Raw genomic sequence first — 19,639 nt, 5'->3', positions numbered from 1 at the left:
CCGTTCATAAAAATGTAAGGATGACAGCAATTTCTAATAATTCTCAATTGGAGTATATTTTACAATTGACAAACTAAAGTACACACTGTGATAGGTCACATGCGATCTCTCAGTCACCAATTAAACCTTTATTGCAGTAGTGTGTATTTTAATTTTGATGTACTGTAACCGTGTTTTTCATTTTGGTAAAATCAGCAGGCTTTAACAAACTGACCGCGCTTAAAGAGTTAATCTCCCGATTTCACCAAATCAATTTAAGGAGCATGGAAATAAATTATTATTTAAATAATAATGAGTGATGCTGAAACCGAAAATAAAAGACGTGCGAAAAGGAAAGTAAACTAGTATTTACGTTCGAATGGACGCTAACTATTACGATAAAACCGGAAGCTCGGAGCTCGAGCGCTGTTTCATGTTGTCATTTCCGGTCTGAGAGCTGCGATATTGCGTCACTTCCTGTCTGCGGGATGGGTACTGAGACGAGCGGCGCAGGGTACTGAGAGAGGCGGGCTGCAGCCAGACTCTCTTGGAAACATCTGCTTCTGCTTCTCAGTCATAAAAGGCAAGAGTTCAGACACACGCAACTCCGCCACCAGAGGGCATCATTTGACAAAATACAATACTTTAAACCAGTGCTTCTCAATTATTTTCTGTTACGCCCCCCCAAGGAAGACGTAAATGTTTCGCGCCCCCCCCCCCCCCCAACTCTCTGCCGGCACTGTAAATAGTATCATTTGTCTATAATATTACTATTATAAGTACGCCTCAGCCTAACATTGTGTCCTTTTTTTCTATTAAAGAAAAAAAGTAACATAGATCAACTTATAATAAAGTATAACTTTATTAACATTGTTTTGCTTGTAACAGAAAAGACTTAATGCGCATCAATTTGCCTGAAGTAAAAAAAAAAAAAAAAAAAGTCACATCCAAACTGTAAAAATACACTCAAGGTACATTTTTGACCATTTGATACTGAAAAATAAAATGTAATAAAATCAGTAAATGATAATAAATTCAAATTGATTAGAAACATTTACTCTTCAGGACAACATGCCAAAAAATTTGACCGAAAAAAAGAAAACTGAATAGAAGGGGGAAAAAGTGTCTTTGGACAGAAGGAAAGTTTTTATTTTCGCTGATTCACCACAGTGCTCACTGGTTTACTGATATAACACTGACAAAGCGGGACGATTGTGACAATTGGCAATATTCGGCACGTTTTCGCTGAAAAACAATCAAGCGGCTTATCAAAGAGATTGAGGTCTAATCTCTTTAAGTGGCGTCTTAACTGATTTGGCTTCAGACTCTCCGCTATAATCATTTTTAGACTCAGTAAACAGTGGTCTTTGCTCATTTCCCGCTATATTAAAAGTCAAAGCCAAAAGGCAAACGGCCCGAAAAAAGCGCATTCTCGGCGGCCGAGGGAGAACCGTAGGTGAGGGCGGTGGTCGTGACGATCCCAAGCCGAAAACGGCACTTCTCGGCCGGACACGTGAGAAACGGAGAAGACAGTGGGTCGCTGCGTGAGTCCAGCTCTGCGTGAGTCTCTTCCGTGTGCTCCTGCTTATTTCAAAAATATTGCATGCACTTTGAAAATGAGAGCGCCACTGCCACCCACGGAGTGGATGTGCAAGTACAATTTATTCTAGTACGGCAAAAAAAAAAAAAAGCGTGTTCCCCGAGGTCACTCGCGCCACCCCTGGCATCGGTCTGCGCCCCCCTGGGGGGGCGCGCCCCACCATTTGAGAAGTACTGCTTTAAACAAACAATCACACATAGGATTTTGACAGTTGCCGTCATATTTTCGGGATCAAAGTACCGTCGGAACGGCGTTCCGGGTCGAAAACTCTTGTCGGCACGGAGATCCGGCTTGTTCCGGTCCACTTTCACCCCTGTGTGTACGCCTAGCAGGGTTTTTTTTGTTTGTTTGTTTTTAAATACTTCTGCTCCTCACTGTGTATATAGTATAGTATATAGCATGTATATAGACATGACCAGCAGGGGTACATTGTACATATTGAATCAAAGGTTCACATTAACGCTTAGCTTCTTTAATTTGCATGCAAAATAGCCTTCGGTATCATCAAAGTGGTAATTCGTGCGGTTGGAGGAAAATTGTGAATATGTCCTGAATGACCATGTGTTCTTCTGTCCTCAGAGTTCTCTGCAGGAGTCGAGCCCATCCCCCAAAACCTCCTACATGGACACATGACCATCAGCAGTTGACACAAACTGAAGAACACTCACAGGAAAAACATAAAAGGCAGACAAAGGAAATGAATGGCACCAATTCACTGCTGTCGCACATACTGGAAGGATTAATTGTGGTTTTTATCAACTTTTTTTTCTATTTAAAAAGAAAAACAAACAAAAACCTTTAAAAAAGGACAAATAATCAACCACTAAACTAGAAGCATGATTTCCTATAAAACAAAACTGACAAAAAAGTAGCACCCAAAACATGCTTCCTGTTGTGTATGTCAGCATGAGCGACTGCCGCCGCATGGCCTGTCTTAAACTACAAATCCCAAAGGTGGGTGGGCTTGCAATGTGGACTATGTATTTGGGAAATAGTTTCTAGAAATTAAGAAGTATTAATTCAACTTCCGATAAATTGGGAGCAAAAACAGCACGAGTAGAGTATGAGGTTGACCGACAGCCTCATCTTCTGCATAGAGCATCACTACAAATTGGAACCGAATAGTGCTACATCCAGAGGTGGGTAGTACCGCGTTACATTTACTACGTTACATTTAATTACATTTGAATTGATTTGGGAAGGAGAAACGATAATCACATGACTCCATTATGCCAATCAAACTCAAGATTGCCGTTCTATGATCACGTGGCGTCTTTAAAGGATCGTAAAAACTTAAGTATTTGACATAGAGCGCTGCCCTCAACATGACTCGAAAGCATGGATTTTAACCTCTCTCCCAGTTTTTATTTGGCACAGATTGACTACGGAAAACCGGAGATTCAGTATGAATCTTTTAATTTTATAATTGGAACTATGAAGGAAGTATTTATCAATCTGCAGAACCCCTACCTGGTGCGCACAAAAAACTATCTGGTGCGCATCAGATTGTTTGTAGCGCCGACACATATTTATTGGTGCGCACCAGATTTTGTTTTTGGTGCATACCACCTACTATCTGGCACGCACCAGATAGTTTGTGCTGCGCACCATAGTTTAAAGTGTGCACCAAATACTATGTGGTGCGTACTATATGGTTTCTGGTGCGCACCATAAAATTTCTGATACGCACTATAGTTTCTAGTGTGCACCGAATACTATCTGGTGCGTATCGGATGGTTTCAAGTGCGCACCGGGTAATTTCTAGGACGCACCAAATACTATCCAGTGCGCACCAGATAGTTTCTAGTGTGTACCACATACTATCTGGCACGCACCAGATAGTGTCTTGTGCGCACAACATACTATCTGGTGCACACCAGATAGTTTGTGGTGCGCACCATAGTTTTAAGTGTGCACCAAATACTATGTGGTGCATACTATATGGTTTCTGGTGCGCACCATAAAATTTCTGATACGCACTATAGTTTTTAGTGTGCACCGAATACTATCTGGTGCGTATCGGATGGTTTCTAGTGCGCACCGGATAATTTCTAGGACGCACCAAATACTATCCAGTGCGCACCAGATAGTTTCTAGTGTGTACCACATACTATCTGGCACGCACCAGATAGTGTCTTGTGCGCACAACATACTATCTGGTGCACACCAAAAGTTTGTGGTGCGCACCATAGTTTTCAGTGTGCACCAAATACTATGTGGTGCATACTATATGGTTTCTGGTGCGCACCATAAAATTTCTGATACGCACTATAGTTTTTAGTGTGCACCGAATACTATCTGGTGCGTATCGGATGGTTTCTAGTGCGCACCGGATAATTTCTAGGACGCACCAAATACTATCCAGTGCGCACCAGATAGTTTCTAGTGTGTACCACATACTATCTGGCACGCACCAGATAGTGTCTTGTGCGCACAACATACTATCTGGTGCACACCAGATAGTTTGTGGTGCGCACCATAGTTTTAAGTGTGCACCAAATACTATGTGGTGCGTACTATATGGTTTCTGGTGCGCACCATAGTTTTTAGTGTGCACTGAATACTATCTGGTGCGTATCGGATGGTTTCTAGTGCTCACCGGATAATTTCTAGGACGCACCACATACTATCTGGTGCGTATCATATGGTTTCTAGTGCGCACCAGATCATAGTTTTTTGTGTGCACCAAATGCTATCTGGTAAGATAGTTTCTGGTGCTCACCAGATTGTTTTTAGTGTGGACCACAAATACTTTTGGTGCGCATTAGAGTGTTTCACAACATACTATCTGGTGTGGACCAGATTGTTTCTAGTGCGCACCGGATAATTTCTAGTAAGCACCACCACATACGATCCAGTGCGCACCAAATAGTTTCACGTGTGCACCACATACTATCTGGTGCGTACTATATGGTTTCTGGTGCGCACCATATAGTTAGTATGCACCATATACTATCTAGTGCGTACCAGATGGTTTCTGGTGTGCACCTGATTGTTTCTAGTGTCCACCACATATTTTTTGCTGCGCACCAGATTGTTTTTAGTGGCACAACATACTACCTGGTGCTCACCAGATTGTTTCTAGTGTGCAGCCGATAATTTCTAATGTGCACCGTATACTATCCGGTGCACACCATATAGTTTTTAGTGTGCACCTCATACTATTTGGTGCGCACCAGATAGTTTCGAGCACGCACAACATACTATCTGTTGCGCACTACAAATTATGTGGTGCCCCCCATATACTATTCAGTGTGCACCAGATAGTTTCTAGTGTGCACCACTTTCTATCTGGTGCGTACTATATGGTTTCTGGTGTGCACCATATAGTTAGTATGCACCATATGCTATCTGTTGCGTACCAGATGGGTTCTGGTGCGCACCAAATTCTATCTGGCGCGTACCAGATGGTTTCTGGTGCGCACTAAATTCTATCTGGCGCGGCCCAGATGGTTTCTAGTGCGCACCAGATTGTTTCTAGTGTGCACCACATTTTTTTTTGCTTCGCACCAGATTGCTTTTAGTCTGCACCACATACTATCTGGCACACACCAGATAGTTTCTAGTGTAAACCACCTACTTTTTGGTGCACACCAGATTGTTTCTTGTGCGTACCCTATACTATCTGGCATGCACCAATAGTTTCTGGTGCGCACAACATACTATCTGGTGTGCACCACATTGTTTCTAGTGCGCACAACATACTATTTAGTGCACACCAGATAGTTTCTAGTGCACACCAGATTGTTTAAATTTATTTTATTTCTGTTGATGTCCCTTTAGGTGCTCCGTACCATTCAACGATTCAAATTTGCACGAACAATGCTTCAGTTCTGCAGATTCTTTTTCTCTTTCCGGAATTCAATTTTTGTTGTTGTATTTGTTTGGCTAAATGTGGTTATGTAATAGGTTATAGTACATTATAATAACAACAGTTCATATAGATAACTTAAAATCAAACATAGCAATTACTCATAATGTTACTCATTACTTGAGTATTCTTTTCACCAAATACTTTTTACTTGTACTTTAGTACATTTATTATTTTGAAATAACACTACTCTTACTTGAGTAAAATTTTTTGGCTACTCTACCCACCTCTGGCTCCAACTTCACCTAAGATATATGTATGTGTCTTGTACATATTATTGTATGCACTAAACTGCAGTGTTCCGTTGTCGTTCGGCCGCTCTAGTATCCCTCCCACTTCTACCACTCAATCTGAAACTATACTATATTTGTATCTATATTGTTATGTGGACAACATACAAATGTGACCTACCTTTTCCCATACTCTCCATGTGCTTCCCCCCCTCTGACATGTTGTCAATCACATCCTGTTATAGCCTGTGCTGTGTTTGGACGTATCGAACGCCCTTTGTGACTTTTCGCAATAAGACATGGTACTATAATTTGCGTCCCATTTTCCTTGGGTTCATTTGCTTCCTTTTATGACCCTAAACAATGTAGCAGTCCTGTCACCCTCATCGATGAGGCTAAAAGGTGAGGGTCACAGATGTGTTGAGCTCTCACGTAAGTCTCCTTGGCCATTTGTGGACGTGTAGCAGAGTTGGCCAGCAATCACTGTGAAGAGAGTCTGACCCACTACTGTGAGCCCACCCTGACTCAAGCATGTTGAGTTGCTGAGGGGAAGCAATAAGTGCAGTAATAAAAGGACATGGAGAGGGTATCATGCGGGGGGTCACAGTTATGCTTTCAGTCCGTTAGCCGTAGCTTTACTTCATTCAGAAATGATGTCAATACATTAGAATTGCACATTTAGTCACTTTGCCTGTTTGAAAACAATATTTAAAGAGGCCCTTTGTTTTATATTACAATCAAAATGTCACCATGCTGATCAGTGTTTATTTTGCTGTAAAAGACTACTCCCATGATTGATTTACATCGGTAAATCTAATCTCATATTATTTTCTGTGAGGCATTTTTTTCTCTGGTCGTTTCCACTATGGGTTTTTAGTCTCACAAAAATGTTGCAATAAACACGGATCAATTATGTGTTTGTTTTTAGCAGCCACAGATGAATGTAAAGTCTCTGTAATACTGTAATTGATATGTGTTGTATTGACTCTTTACTATAGCAGATGATGTATACTGTACACTGTATTTGCTGTTGATCATCACCATTGCAAATGTTAACCATCTATTATATTTTCTATTTTAATATTTTCAATACACCAATGAGGTAAAGAAAAAAGAGATATGCTTTGCAGGTAGTCCCCAGGTTATGACGTACTCGATTTAAGCAATTTCGACTTTACAAAGCCGAAGTCTCGTCCGCTTTTTTTTTTTTTTTTTGTCGCACAAACAGTACCTAATTGTACCTGACAGTATCTTTTTTTTTTTTTTTTTTACTTTATTTTATGACTTGTTCTGTCCTCCATAAACGTGAAGTTGTTCAGCTTGACAGACAGCAAGCAAAGCAATTGTGCTTTTTGAAGCTTTGGACTTCTTTCACTTTTGACAATTTGTAAAGCTGCAACACACATAGGCGATGTACACTTATATTCAAAACGACACACATTTTAAAAATCAAACACTCAAAACAATGTAATTGGTGTTTAAACGTCTGTCTAGTCTGATTAATATGTAAATTGAGTAGATTAAATTATCCTAAATTGCATCACAAAAGTCCGCTAGCTTGAATGCTAAAAATGCTAACGTGTTTAGAATACTCATAGCAAATCGCTCACACGTAACTCCACAAACTGTAGCTCTAAATTTTATTTAGTAAATGTACAGTAGTACCTCGACATACGATCGCTTCGACACACAATCTTTTCGACATCCGACCATAAGCGGAGTTTAAGGGGGAGCCAGCCCCCCCGTTGGCCGAAAAGTGTCAATTTATTTAATTGACTTTTTTATATATATAAAAGTTGTAAAACAATAAAGCAAAGAACAAAAATGAATGAAATGAACAAAAAAAAAAGATGTTTTTATAATGGGTCAAAATCATTTTTTTAAACAGATCATGTGACTAGCACCTTAGACGGCCATTTGCTTTGCATATTATTTATTTTATATTTGTTTGAAATTTTTTTTGGTTTTTTTTGTTTGAAGCAACATTTTGGGGGATTCAATGATTTAGACAAAAATATCCTACCCATAATATAGCCCAAACACAAAAAGGATTGCTAAAATCAAAGAAAACATTTTAAATTAAAAATTAAGTGTTCGAATGCAAATATTTGAGACTCAAATACTTTTTCTATGATTAAAATTTTTCTTTTTTTGAAGTAATTTTTCGTTTGAAAATATGTTTTTTTGTTTGAAGCGACTTATTTTTTGATTGAATAATAAAGACACAAATGTCCTAGCCAAAACGTGGCCCAAACGCAAAACATTACTTACATCAAAAAAGTTGCTTCAATGGAAAAAAAAATGACTTCAATCAATAAAAAAAAATAATCAAAGAAAAATAGCTTTCAAATGCATTTTTTAAATTTTATTTTTGCTTTCAACCTAGGGCTGTCAAACGATTAAAATTTTTAATCGAGTTAATTACAGCTTAAAAATTAATTAATCGTAATTAATCGCAATTAATCGCAATTCAAACCATCGATAAAATATGCCATATTTTTCTGTAAATTATATATATATTCTGTAAAATAAATTGTTGGAATGGAAAGATAAGACACAAGATGGATATATGCATTCAACATATGGTACATGAGGACTGTAGTGGGCATTTCACTCTACTGTCATTTAAAACTGCCAATGCTGTCCTAACTCCGAAGCGTCTACTTTTTCCAAAACTACTTATTCCTTTTTCATTTGATTTATTAATAAAATAGCCTCAAACCATTGTCCTCTTTAGACCGTCGTAAAACTACAAAAAAAAGTACACAAGCATTGCATTAGCAACAACGTTAGCTTAGCACGCTATACAGGTTCACTAAACATAAACAAAAAGTGTCTCATACAAAAAATATAACATTTCGCTTACTAACATGATATGTACATTCTTTACAACAACCATACTTATGGACAAATCTTGTCCAAGGATCATATAAGCACAACATTACAATGTAGGCGTCAGCCCGAGACGTCGTGCAGCCATATTGAACTGGCAAGAAAACAGTAAACCATGTCGCAAAGCGACCACAAGAGTTCGCTGTTAGACAGCACAAAAAGCCTTGCTGTAAAACTTACCAAAATGCAGAATACTGTCCGAGTGGGACGTGTGCGTTAATTGCGTCAAATATTTTAACGTGATTAATTTAAAAAATTAATTACCGCGCGTTAACGCGATAATTTTGACAGCTCTAATTCAAACACATTTTTTGATCGAATAATGAAGACACAAATCTACCTCCATTTGGCTCCGCCCAGGGGATACAATTTTTGACCGGGGTAACTACATTGGCACGACACCAGCGGCCGTACCATATTCAATGGATGATGATTTTGCCGAAAAGTATAGTTGTCCTAAGCAGCCTAATTTAGAATTCCCCAAGAATGATGGGAAACAAAAAACACTCATTTTCAACTTATTATTTTCAATATTCTTGGATGGTAATTTTATTGCTGACACTGCATTTTAGGGTCATCAACATGTTGTGTCCCCTCCGGCCCAAAAGTCAAACTCCGCCTATGCATCCGACGTAAAATTTGACTCGTCATTTGTTTCAACATCCGACGACATGCACGAAATACGACGACAAGACAGCACCTGAGACGAACGCGCGGCGGATTTTTTTGTGAGAGAAATCAACACAGGTTTCAAAAAGATTGAAACAGGTGGTGATACAAGGAAAAAGGTGACTCTTACCACTGAAATGATGATGCAAATTATAGAAAAATATAAGCGTGGGGTTAGCATATCGTGAACTGGCTCAGCAATTTATCTCCACGGTCCTCCTCCGACCACCGTTCACCAGTCTTTATAAGTTAAGGTGACAATTATTATTGTGGTAACATCGGTAACTAATCCAACACAAAACACCTCCTTTCCGCTGCAATTGATGGTGTTCTCAAGAAAGCATTGAAAGTGAAAGTTAACCCTCAACTTTACCGGTCCCTCTCTCTCTGTCACGTCAGCCCCGCGTTGCGTTCCGGTACAGCAAAAAAACGTCCGCCACATTAGAACCCGATTCGTTACATTATTATAGGTATTATAATAATAATTATTATTATTATTATGCTTTTTATTTATAATTCGTTTGTTGTGCTATGTGTATTTGCCATCTGTAATAGTACCAGCAGTATTCATTTAGGATTTCATGTAGGTTTTTGGGCTGTGGAATAAATTAATGGAATTATAATGTATTCTTATGGGAAAATCCTGCTCGACATACGACCATTTCGACTTACAAACAAGGCCCTGGAACGAATTAACTTTGTATGTAGAGGTACCGCTGTAATCACAACATACAGTGGAGTAAATATGTATTTAGTCAACCACTAATTGTGCAAGTTCTCCCACTTGAAAATATTAGAGAGGCCTTTAATTGTCAACATTGGTAAACCTCAACCATGAGAGACAGAATGTGAAAAAAAAAAACAAAATCACACTGTTTGATTTTTAAAGAATTTATTTGCAAATCATGGTGGAAAATAAGTATTTGGTCAATACCAAAAGTTCATCTCAATACTTTGTTATGTACCCTTTGTTGGCAATAATGGAGGCCAAACGTTTTCTGTAACTCCTCACAAGCTGTTGCTGGTATTTTACTGGTATTTTTGCCCATTCGTCCATTCGTTTTGGGGCTGTCGTTGGGCAACACGGACTTTCAACTCCCTCCTCACCACGTGGCATCAAAATGATAACAAGAACGGTGAGCAAAAATCCCAGAACCACACGGGGGCACCGAGTTAATGACCTACAGAGAGCTGGGACCACAGTAACAAAGGCTACTGTCAGTAACACAATGCGCCGCCAGGGACTCAAAGCCTGCACTGCCAGACGTGTCCCCCTGCTGAAGAAAGTACACGTCCAGGCCCATCTGCGGTTCGCTAGAGAGCATTTGGATGATCCAGAAGAGCACTGGGAGAATGTGTTATGGTCAGATGTAACCTTTTGGTAGAAACACAGGTTCTCGTGTTTGGCGGAAAAAGAATACTAAATTGCACCGTACCCACTGTGAAGCATGGGGGTGGAAACATCATGCTTTGGGGCAGTTTTTCTGCAAAGGGACCAGGACGACTGATCTGTGTAAAGGAAAGAATGAATGGGGCCATGTATCGAGAGATTTTGAGTGAAAATCTCCTTCCATCAGCAAGGGCGTTGAAGATGAGACGTGGCTGGGTCTTCCAGCATGACAGTGATCCCAAACACACAGCCAGGGCAACAAAGGAGTGGCTTCATAAGAAGCATTTCAAGGTCCTGGAGTGGCCTAGCCAGTCTCCAGATCTCAACCCCATAGAAAATCTGTGGAGGGAGTTGAAAGTCCGTGTTGCCCAACGACAGCCCCAAAACATCACTGCTCTAGAGGAGATCTGCATGGAGGAATGGGCCAAAATACCAGCAACAGTGTGTGAAAAGCTTGCAGAAAATGCTTGGCCTCCGTTACTGCCAACAAAGGGTACATAACAAAGTATTGAGATTATCTTTTGGTATTGACCAAATACTTATTTTCCACCATGATTTGCAAATAAATTCTTTTATAAATCAAACATTGTGATTTTCTGGTTTTTTTCTCCCACATTCTGTCTCTCGTGTTTGAGGTTTACTCATGTAGATAATTACAGGCCTCTCTAATATTTTCAAGTGGGAGAACTTGCACAATTAGTGGTTGACTAAATACTTATTTGCCCCATTGTATATTAGCTGAAGCAACTTACAGCCTAATGTGGGCCAAACTGGAGAACAGACCACAGCTATCCTTTATCCATGTCTGAGTGCTCCTGGATGGAAGGAAGCATTATTGAACGACAGTCCAGCCAGACCTAACGCCGCCACCAGAGGCAGTGTATCCTCCATCATTAACTCATTCACTCCCAGCCATTTTCACCAGAGCAACCCCCTTCGCTCCCGGGTGTTTTACTGGATTTTGACTGATTTTGCAAGGCCCACAGAAAATTCTGTTCTAGCTATATAAACATGGAACCCACCAAAAGAAAGATTAGACTCTCTTCTTTCAGAAGGAAAAAAAGTTAGCTCATATCTTTTTCCATTCTTTAGAAATCAGCATTAGAAAATAGCTTAGTTTGAGCAATTTTCTGATGAAAAAACAGAGAAATTGAGCTTTTTGTAAAAGCATACATTTTAAACGTAACTTTGACTTTGATACAGCTATTTTTTGCTTTTGTGAAATCCCAAACATCTGAATAAGGTTTTCCTTCTACAAAATAACATAAACAACAAGAAAAATAGAGCTTCTGAAAGCAAAGTAACAATTTATTTACACATAACTAAACTACTGAACTGAGAGATGACGCTGTTGTGGCCGCGGCTGTCGTCCCAGCGATGCAACCCGACAGTTCTGTTCCGTTAAATCCGGTTACGCCTGGCGTCCTCTGTGGGTGAATTCTGGGGGGGACCCGTGTAGTGACCACTACCTCATAAGAGAATTCACCTAGGGAACTTGTGTGGGGCATGTGCCTTGTGTTTGACATCGTTCTCCACATTTTTCTCACGCTTCTTACTTCTTCCAACTTCCTTTTCCTGACTATTTCTCTTCATTCACTTCCTTTCATGGTCCAATATGAGTTCTTAACAAATGCGCTACTGCTCTCCAGTGGCCAGTTTTATTGCTTTAAAATGTTTTTTTCAGCGTTGTGCTTTGGAGTGAAGTTGCATCAGAACCTAGAGATGTCTCTTGTGGAAAAAAAAAACAAAACGTATAAATACATCTTTGGGACACTGAAACAACTAAAAATAGAACGTATTTTTACGTTTTTGGGAGCAAATGAGTTAAACAAAATACATTACTTTTGTACTTTTTAGATAGTGATTTTGAATTGGTAAAGGGTTCATTTCGATTTAATGTAGATACGGAACTCGTTCATAATCCGGGGATGACCTGTATAATGTTGTTGTTACATTCCTACGCTGGCGACGTAACCCGAATTTCCGTGTTAGTCTGAATTAACCCTTTAAGTACCCCAAAATAACTATCCCAAAAGTGCAAAACTATTGTATTTTGTTTAATGTTGGAAGATACACTGCTCCATGGTGGCAGCGTGGCGTCTGGCTGGACTGTGGACTTGTATGACTGAGAAGCACTCAGATGTCTGACATGGATTAAGGATAGTTGCACTCTTTTTGGCCCATTTAAGGTTGTAAGTTGTTTCAGCTAATATATTTTTTGTGTATGCCTTTGTAATTAGGTTTACAGCTACAGTTTGTGGAGTTACATGTGAGCGGTTTGCTATGAGTATTGTAAATACATTAGCATTCGTAGCATTTAAGGCAAGGCAAGGCAAATTTATTTATATAGCACAATTCAACACAAGGCAATTCAAAGTGCTTTACATCACATGAAGACCATAAAAATCACATTTAAATCAACACAACGTAAAAACCAAGACAAAAGATCGCATTTAATCACAGAATAAAAATAAATAAATAAAAATAAAAATTAAACAAAAACTACTCCTACTAATAATAATTGAAATCAGCAATGGAGATAAGCACAAGAGGAATAGAAAGCAGGTAGATTGAAATATATAGACAGTTATGGATATGCAGTGCTAAACAAAAGCGTTTTTAGCCCTGATTTAAAGGCGCTAACAGTTTGAGCATACTTCAGACGTTCGGGTAACTTGTTCCAGAGGTGAGGAGCATAATAACTAAATGCTGCCTCACCCTGCTTGGTTCTTGTTCTTGGAACATGCAGAAGACCGGTTCCAGACGACCTTAGGGGTCTAGATGTCTCATAGGAATCTAACAAGTCAAGCATGTATTTTGGTCCAAGGCCATTAAGTGTTTTGTAGACGAGCAGTAGTATTTTATAGTCTATCCTTTGACTCACTGGAAGCCAGTGTAGCGATTTCAAAACCGGTGTAATGTGGTCCAGCTTCCTTGTATTTGTGAGGACTCTGGCTGCAGCATTCTGTACTAGCTGCAGCTTCCTGACTGATTTTTTATCAAGACCTGTAAATATACTGTTGCAATAGTCCAATCTGCTGAAAATGAATGCATGCATAAGTTTTTCCATGTCTCGTTGAGTCAGAAGCCCCTTAATTCTGGTTATATTTTTTAGGTGGTAAATAGCGGATTTAGTGACGGACTTTAGATGGCTATCAAATTTTAGCTCTGAGTCAATAATTACGCCAAGGTTTCTGACTTGATTTGTAGCTGTAAGTGACATTGTGCTAAGTTGGCTGCTTATCTTTGACCTTTCCTTTTTTGGCCCAAAAATGATCACCTCTGTAAGATTGCAGTATTTTGTTTGGCAAATTACGCTAATCTAGTAAATTTGCATATTGATCAATTTCCGACTTGCACGGAAATTCGGGTTACGTCGTCAGGAGAGAAACGGAACTCTTTCGTAACCCGGGGGCTACCTGTACTCCCCGTTATGTTTTGCTCATAAGGGCTTCCTAATTATTTTTGGAAGCAGGGGCTGCTATTGATGTCAGAGTTGGGTGGGGGCTGGGGATCAATTAAAAAGACAATAGACGGTGGAACAGTGAATCTGGGTGGCTCCAATAGTTAGATGAAGACCTGTATTTTCCCCTAACGCAGCCCACCCCCAGTCTGCTCCCCCCCACGCCTTACCCAATACTGTACAGTATCTTCTTTCAAAGGCTTCCAAATGGTGAATGTGCAGGAGTCTTGTCATGTGCACGCAGAAGGACTCTTTAATACTGATGAAGAGATAACTGAAGTGACGCCATGCACCAATTCATGCAAAAATATTTCCATTGCAAAAATTAGGGAAGACATGTACTGTATTTTCCTTTTAGAATGGATGGATATAAACGCAATAGCATATTACTCAATACTAAGGAATGCAAATGCACACATGCACAGAAAATGTTTTTAACATCAAAGGCTATACATATATATATGTAATATGAATATATATGAGAATATATATATATATTTACTTAGAATGCTATGCACCCTTACGTGTCAACTGGGATTCTAGTTATGTTATGGATGTACTTTTAGCATCAAACCTACAGATGTAGCTACAAAGAGACTGTTGACTTCTGGGTAATGCCTGCACCTGAGGATGAATAAGGGTCTTGCAGGTATTTGAATTTGTTTTGTTTGAATTTTTTTTTTTATTATTATTATCGTTATGGAGAATCAAACGTGAATTTGAAGTCGACATGTACAAAATTTTCAATCCAATCAAATCCAAGAACATCTGTTGACGACCTTCTCTGTACACCAGCTCAACATTTACAAAATTAATAAAGAAATGAAATATGCTTTTGTTTGTTTTCTTGGTATTAAGATACAACGCATACAAATGTGCAGCAACCTATTGATTTTTGTGATTTATTTTATTTTATTAACCATTCCTCATAGTAATGTAGTAGCATAGACTTCATAATACAGTCCCTGACAAAAGTCTTGTCACTTATCCATTTTGCAGAAACAATTGCTAATAACTAGGGCTGTCAAAAATATCGCGTTAATTCGCGTAATTAATTTTCTTAATTAATCACGTTAAAATATTTGACGCAATTAACGCACATGCCCCGTTCAAACAGAATTAAATGACAGTACAGTGTAATTTCAGCTTGTTACTTGTTTTGTGGTGTTTGGCGCCCTCTGCTGGCGCTTGGGTCCAACTGACTTTATGGGCTTAAGCACCCATGAGCATGGTGTAATTATTGACATCAACAATGGCGAGCTAGTAATTTATTTTTTGATTGAAAATTTTACAAATTTTAATAAAACCAAAACTACAAGTCTTTCTATCCATGGATCGCTTTAACAGAATGTCATCTTGTTGATTTATTGTTATAATAAACACAGTACTTATGTACCGTATGTTGAATGTATATATCCGTCTTGTGTCATCTTTCCATTCTAACAATAATTTACAGAAAAATATGGCATATTTTATAGATGGTTTGAATTGCGATTAATTACGATTAATTAATTTTTGAGCTGTAATTAACTCGATTAAAGATGTAATCATTTGACAGCCCTACTAATAACCTGACTTTTAATTATTCCATTGGTTTCAGAAATGGCTCACATGAAAGCTAGGAACCTCCCAAATTATGTTGAATGTACAAAAAATATATTTGTTTCACTGAAAAAAGATTTTTCATTTAATGAAGACATAAAGGTCAAATTTTGGCAAGACAAATGTTTTGTCACCTACAGAAAGTAGTGTGAAAATTGAACAAAAAATGTACTTCAAATACAAAAATATGTTACATAACATAAGCCAATGAAGTAGTGGTGATGTGAGATCCAAATTTAATATTTTGTATGACTTCCATGGGCTTGAAGGACTGCATCCATGCGGTGCGGCAAGGATTCATACAATTTATCAAAGAAAGCAGTCTTGCATGCCTACCAGAGTTCATCAACATTCTTGGGTTTCGTCTTCCATGCTTCCTCTTTCATCCTACCCCAGACATGCTCAATGATGTTCATGTCTGGTGACTGGGCTGGCCAGTCCTGGAGGATCTTGATTGAAGTATGGGATGGAGCACCATCCTGCTGCAGAATTTGTCCCTTTTTATGGTTAGGAATGTAAGAGGCAGCTAAAATTTGTTCATATTTCAGACTATTTATGTTGCCTTCCACCCTGCAGCTCTCTCGCACACCCCCATATTGGATGTAACCCCAGACCATGATTTTGCCACCACCAAATTTGACTATTATCTGAGTGAATCTCGGATCCATGCGAGCTCCAGTAGGTCTCCTGCAATATTTGCGGCAACGGTGGTGTAATTCAATGGAAGATTCATCTGAAAAATCCACCTTTTGCCACAAAACAGTGAAGTTTGGTGGTGGCGAAATCACGGTCTGGGGCTACATCCAGTATGGGGGTGTGCGAGAGATCTGCAGGGTGGAAGGCAACATAAATAGTCTGAAATATGAACAAATTTTAGCTGCCTCCTACATTCCTAACCATAAAAAGGGACAAATTCTGCAGCAGGATAGCGCTCAATCGCATACTTCAATCAAGATCCTTCAGGACTGCCCGGCCCAATCACCAGACATGAACATCATTGAGCATGTCTGGGGTAGGATGAAAGAGGAAGCATGGAAGACGAAACCCAAGAATGTTGATGAACTCTGGTAGGCATGCGAGACTGCTTACTTTGATGTTGCTGATGACTTCATCAATAAATTGTATGAATCCTTGCCAGTCCTTCAAGCCCATGGAAGTCATACAAAATATTAAATTTGGATCTCACAACACCACTACCTAATTCGCTTAGGTTATGTAACATATTTTTGTATTTGAAGTACATTTTTTTGTTCAATTTTCACACTATTTTCTGTAGGCGACAAAACTTTTGTCTTGCCAAAATTGGACCTTTATGTCTTCATTAAATGATAAATCTTTTTTCAGTGAAACAAATATATTTTTGTACAATCAATATCATTTGGGACGGTCTTAGCTTTCATATGAGCCATTTCTGAAACCAATGGAATAATTAAAAGTCAGGTTATTAGCAATTGTTTCTACAAAATGGATAAGCGACAAGACTTTTGTCAGGAACTGTACTAGTAAACAGTGGTGGAATGTAACGAAGTAAAAGTACTGTACTTTGTTACTTTTTTGTGTATCTGTACTTTACTTGAGTGCATTGGCGTCGTTAGGCGTATTTTAGGGGCGCTTCAGCACCCCCTAAAATATTCTTGAGCCTCCCTTCATAATTTGGTGTTGTTTTGTTTTGAAAAAAAAAAAAAATGTTGACATATTCACTATTCATTTACAGTCATTAAAGGAATCTGACCTTTTAGCCAGATTGCCCTATTCACGCCAGCCAAACAGCTGGAACTGCGCACGCGCAATTCCAACGACCCAGGTCGGCGGAACTCCGAAAACCTGGCCAAAAGGCCAAACTCCGTCGACAGCAATCATACAGCACATAGACACCCAGGCAAGGAGGCAAACTGGATCCAGGGTCACCATATCACAGGTCAACAAAAGATTCCAGAGAAAAATGACAACGATTAGTTAAAAATTCAGTCTACGTACAGTACGTATGTTACTTTATATGACAGAAGAAAAAAAAAGTTTTTTTTTTTTTTTTTTTAATGGATGGGCCATGTTTTAAAACCTTGCAGATAACTACATTACCAAAACATGGAAATCAAGCAAATCAGTGCACCGCAGTGATTCCACCTAGGGGGTACAATTTTTGACGAGGGTAACTACATCGGCACGACACCGGCGGGCGTACTATGTTCAATGGACGACGATCTTGGCGAAAAGTATAGCCTAAGGAGCCTGATTTAGAATTCCCCTCAAGAATGATGGGAAACAAAAAAACCCCACTAATTTTCAACTAATTATTATCAGTGTTGTTAATAATGGCGTTAGAATATAACGGCGTTGCTAACGGCATTATTTTCTTCAGTAGTGAGCAATCTAATTAATTACTTTTCTCATCTTGGCAACGCCGCTACCGTTACTGAGGCGGGAAAGGCGTGCGTTACTATGCGTTGCGATGTTGGTTGGCTGACGCGATAAAAGTCTGAAAAAGACGGATTCACGGAGACGAGAGAGCAGAGCAGTAGGGAGGAGGCAAGGGAGTGTGACGCCGTTGCAAACGCGATGCTACTATGCTAGGTGGCTCCAATAAGACCTGACTGTAGCCGATAGCCTACAAACTACGCCCACATGATGCTTCGGTAGATATCACATATATACAGAACTAGATGCAAATGACAGACACGGCCGCATTAGCAACATGTATAATAAAGAACTAGATGCGTTAGTAAAGCACCGCCATCTTAAAGCAGTAGACTTCTCTGTTGTAGAGAACCTTCCTAGCGAACCTAAGTAACTTTTTATCTAAAATGCTCCTAAATCGGCAAAAGTTAACTTAAATCTATCTTTAAATGATGAAATAATTTTAAAACTTACACATGTCAAAAGTAGACAGAAGGGAACTAATTCAATAAAGGGAGCAATTTTAACAACTTTGACGGTTGATTCACAACATTAAAGCAGAAATGTGAAGTAATTTCATAACATGCCAAATAGGATCACAATTAAAGTAATTAAACATTGTCCAACAAATAAAGCATGAAAAAATAATTTATAGGTTGTATATTTGACAAAATAATCATGTTTCCGAAGGGGACGAACCCGGAAGTGATACGTCACACCGAGAACGGCGATGGCAGCTTCATACATAGGGCCGCCATACAAAGCCCTTCAAACAATGATTCAAACAGCGATATAAGCGATAGATCGAGCGCAAGGGAGGAGATCCAAGTTTTTGAAAAGTTGGAGGAAGAAGAGGAGGTTGGAATTTTATGTTGGGCCTAACATGTATTAGTCAGACGCTAATCAGGATGCAAACAATGTGCCTAGACTACCTGACATGGAATGGAGACAAGACCCATCGAGATTACAAGATTGGTAAGATATAGGCTGTTATTATTTTCATGATTTTAAGATGCAGGCATTTGCACATAATTTCATGTTTTTGTCTATCTGATGACATTGTTTAAAAAAATAATAATCAGACTTCATGTTCATTTTGGTAGATCCGGCAGCTCTCGTGCATATAAAATAATAATTAGGGCTGTCAAACGATTCAAATTTTTAATCGAGTTAATTACAGCTTAAAAATTAATTCATCGTAATTAATCGCAATTAATCGCAATTCAAACCATCTATAAAATATGCCATATTTTTCTGTGAATTATATATATGTTCTGTAAAATAAATTGCTGGAATGGAAAGATAAGACACAAGATTGATATATACATTCAACATACGGTACATAAGGACTGTAGTGGGCATTTCACTCTACTGTCATTTAAATCTGTCTATGCTGTCCTCACGCCGAAGCGTCCACTTTTTCCAAAGCTAGACAGCTAGTGAATGACGCCTTAATAATCAGACTTCTTCCTTTTTCATCTGATTTATTAATAAAATAGCCTCATACCATTGTCTTCTTTAGACCGTCGTAAAGCTACAGAAAAAAAGT

At 38.9% G+C, this 19,639-nt stretch overlaps 1 protein-coding gene across 8 annotated transcripts in view; it reads left to right on the top strand.

The window, feature by feature from the left end:
• The window catches only part of ank1a (ankyrin 1, erythrocytic a), a 283,424-nt gene extending 273,417 nt beyond the window's left edge, over positions 1-10,007 (top strand). For all 8 annotated transcript variants that reach the window (XM_057831859.1, XM_057831858.1, XM_057831857.1 and 5 more), the window contains one exon: positions 2,159-10,007. Coding sequence is in view for 1 of the 8 variants with exons in the window: in XM_057831855.1 (XP_057687838.1) it covers positions 2,159-2,212 (54 nt within the window). In the remaining 7 variants the exon portion in view is untranslated. The remainder of the gene's footprint in view (positions 1-2,158) is intronic.
• Positions 10,008-19,639: the final 9,632 nt, after the last annotated feature.

This window comes from Corythoichthys intestinalis, chromosome 3, assembly GCF_030265065.1.
Source record: "Corythoichthys intestinalis isolate RoL2023-P3 chromosome 3, ASM3026506v1, whole genome shotgun sequence".
In the NCBI taxonomy this organism is placed as follows: domain Eukaryota; kingdom Metazoa; phylum Chordata; class Actinopteri; order Syngnathiformes; family Syngnathidae; genus Corythoichthys; species Corythoichthys intestinalis.
Note: the sequence above shows the minus strand (reverse complement) of the source record. Positions and strands in the feature narration are given on the sequence as shown.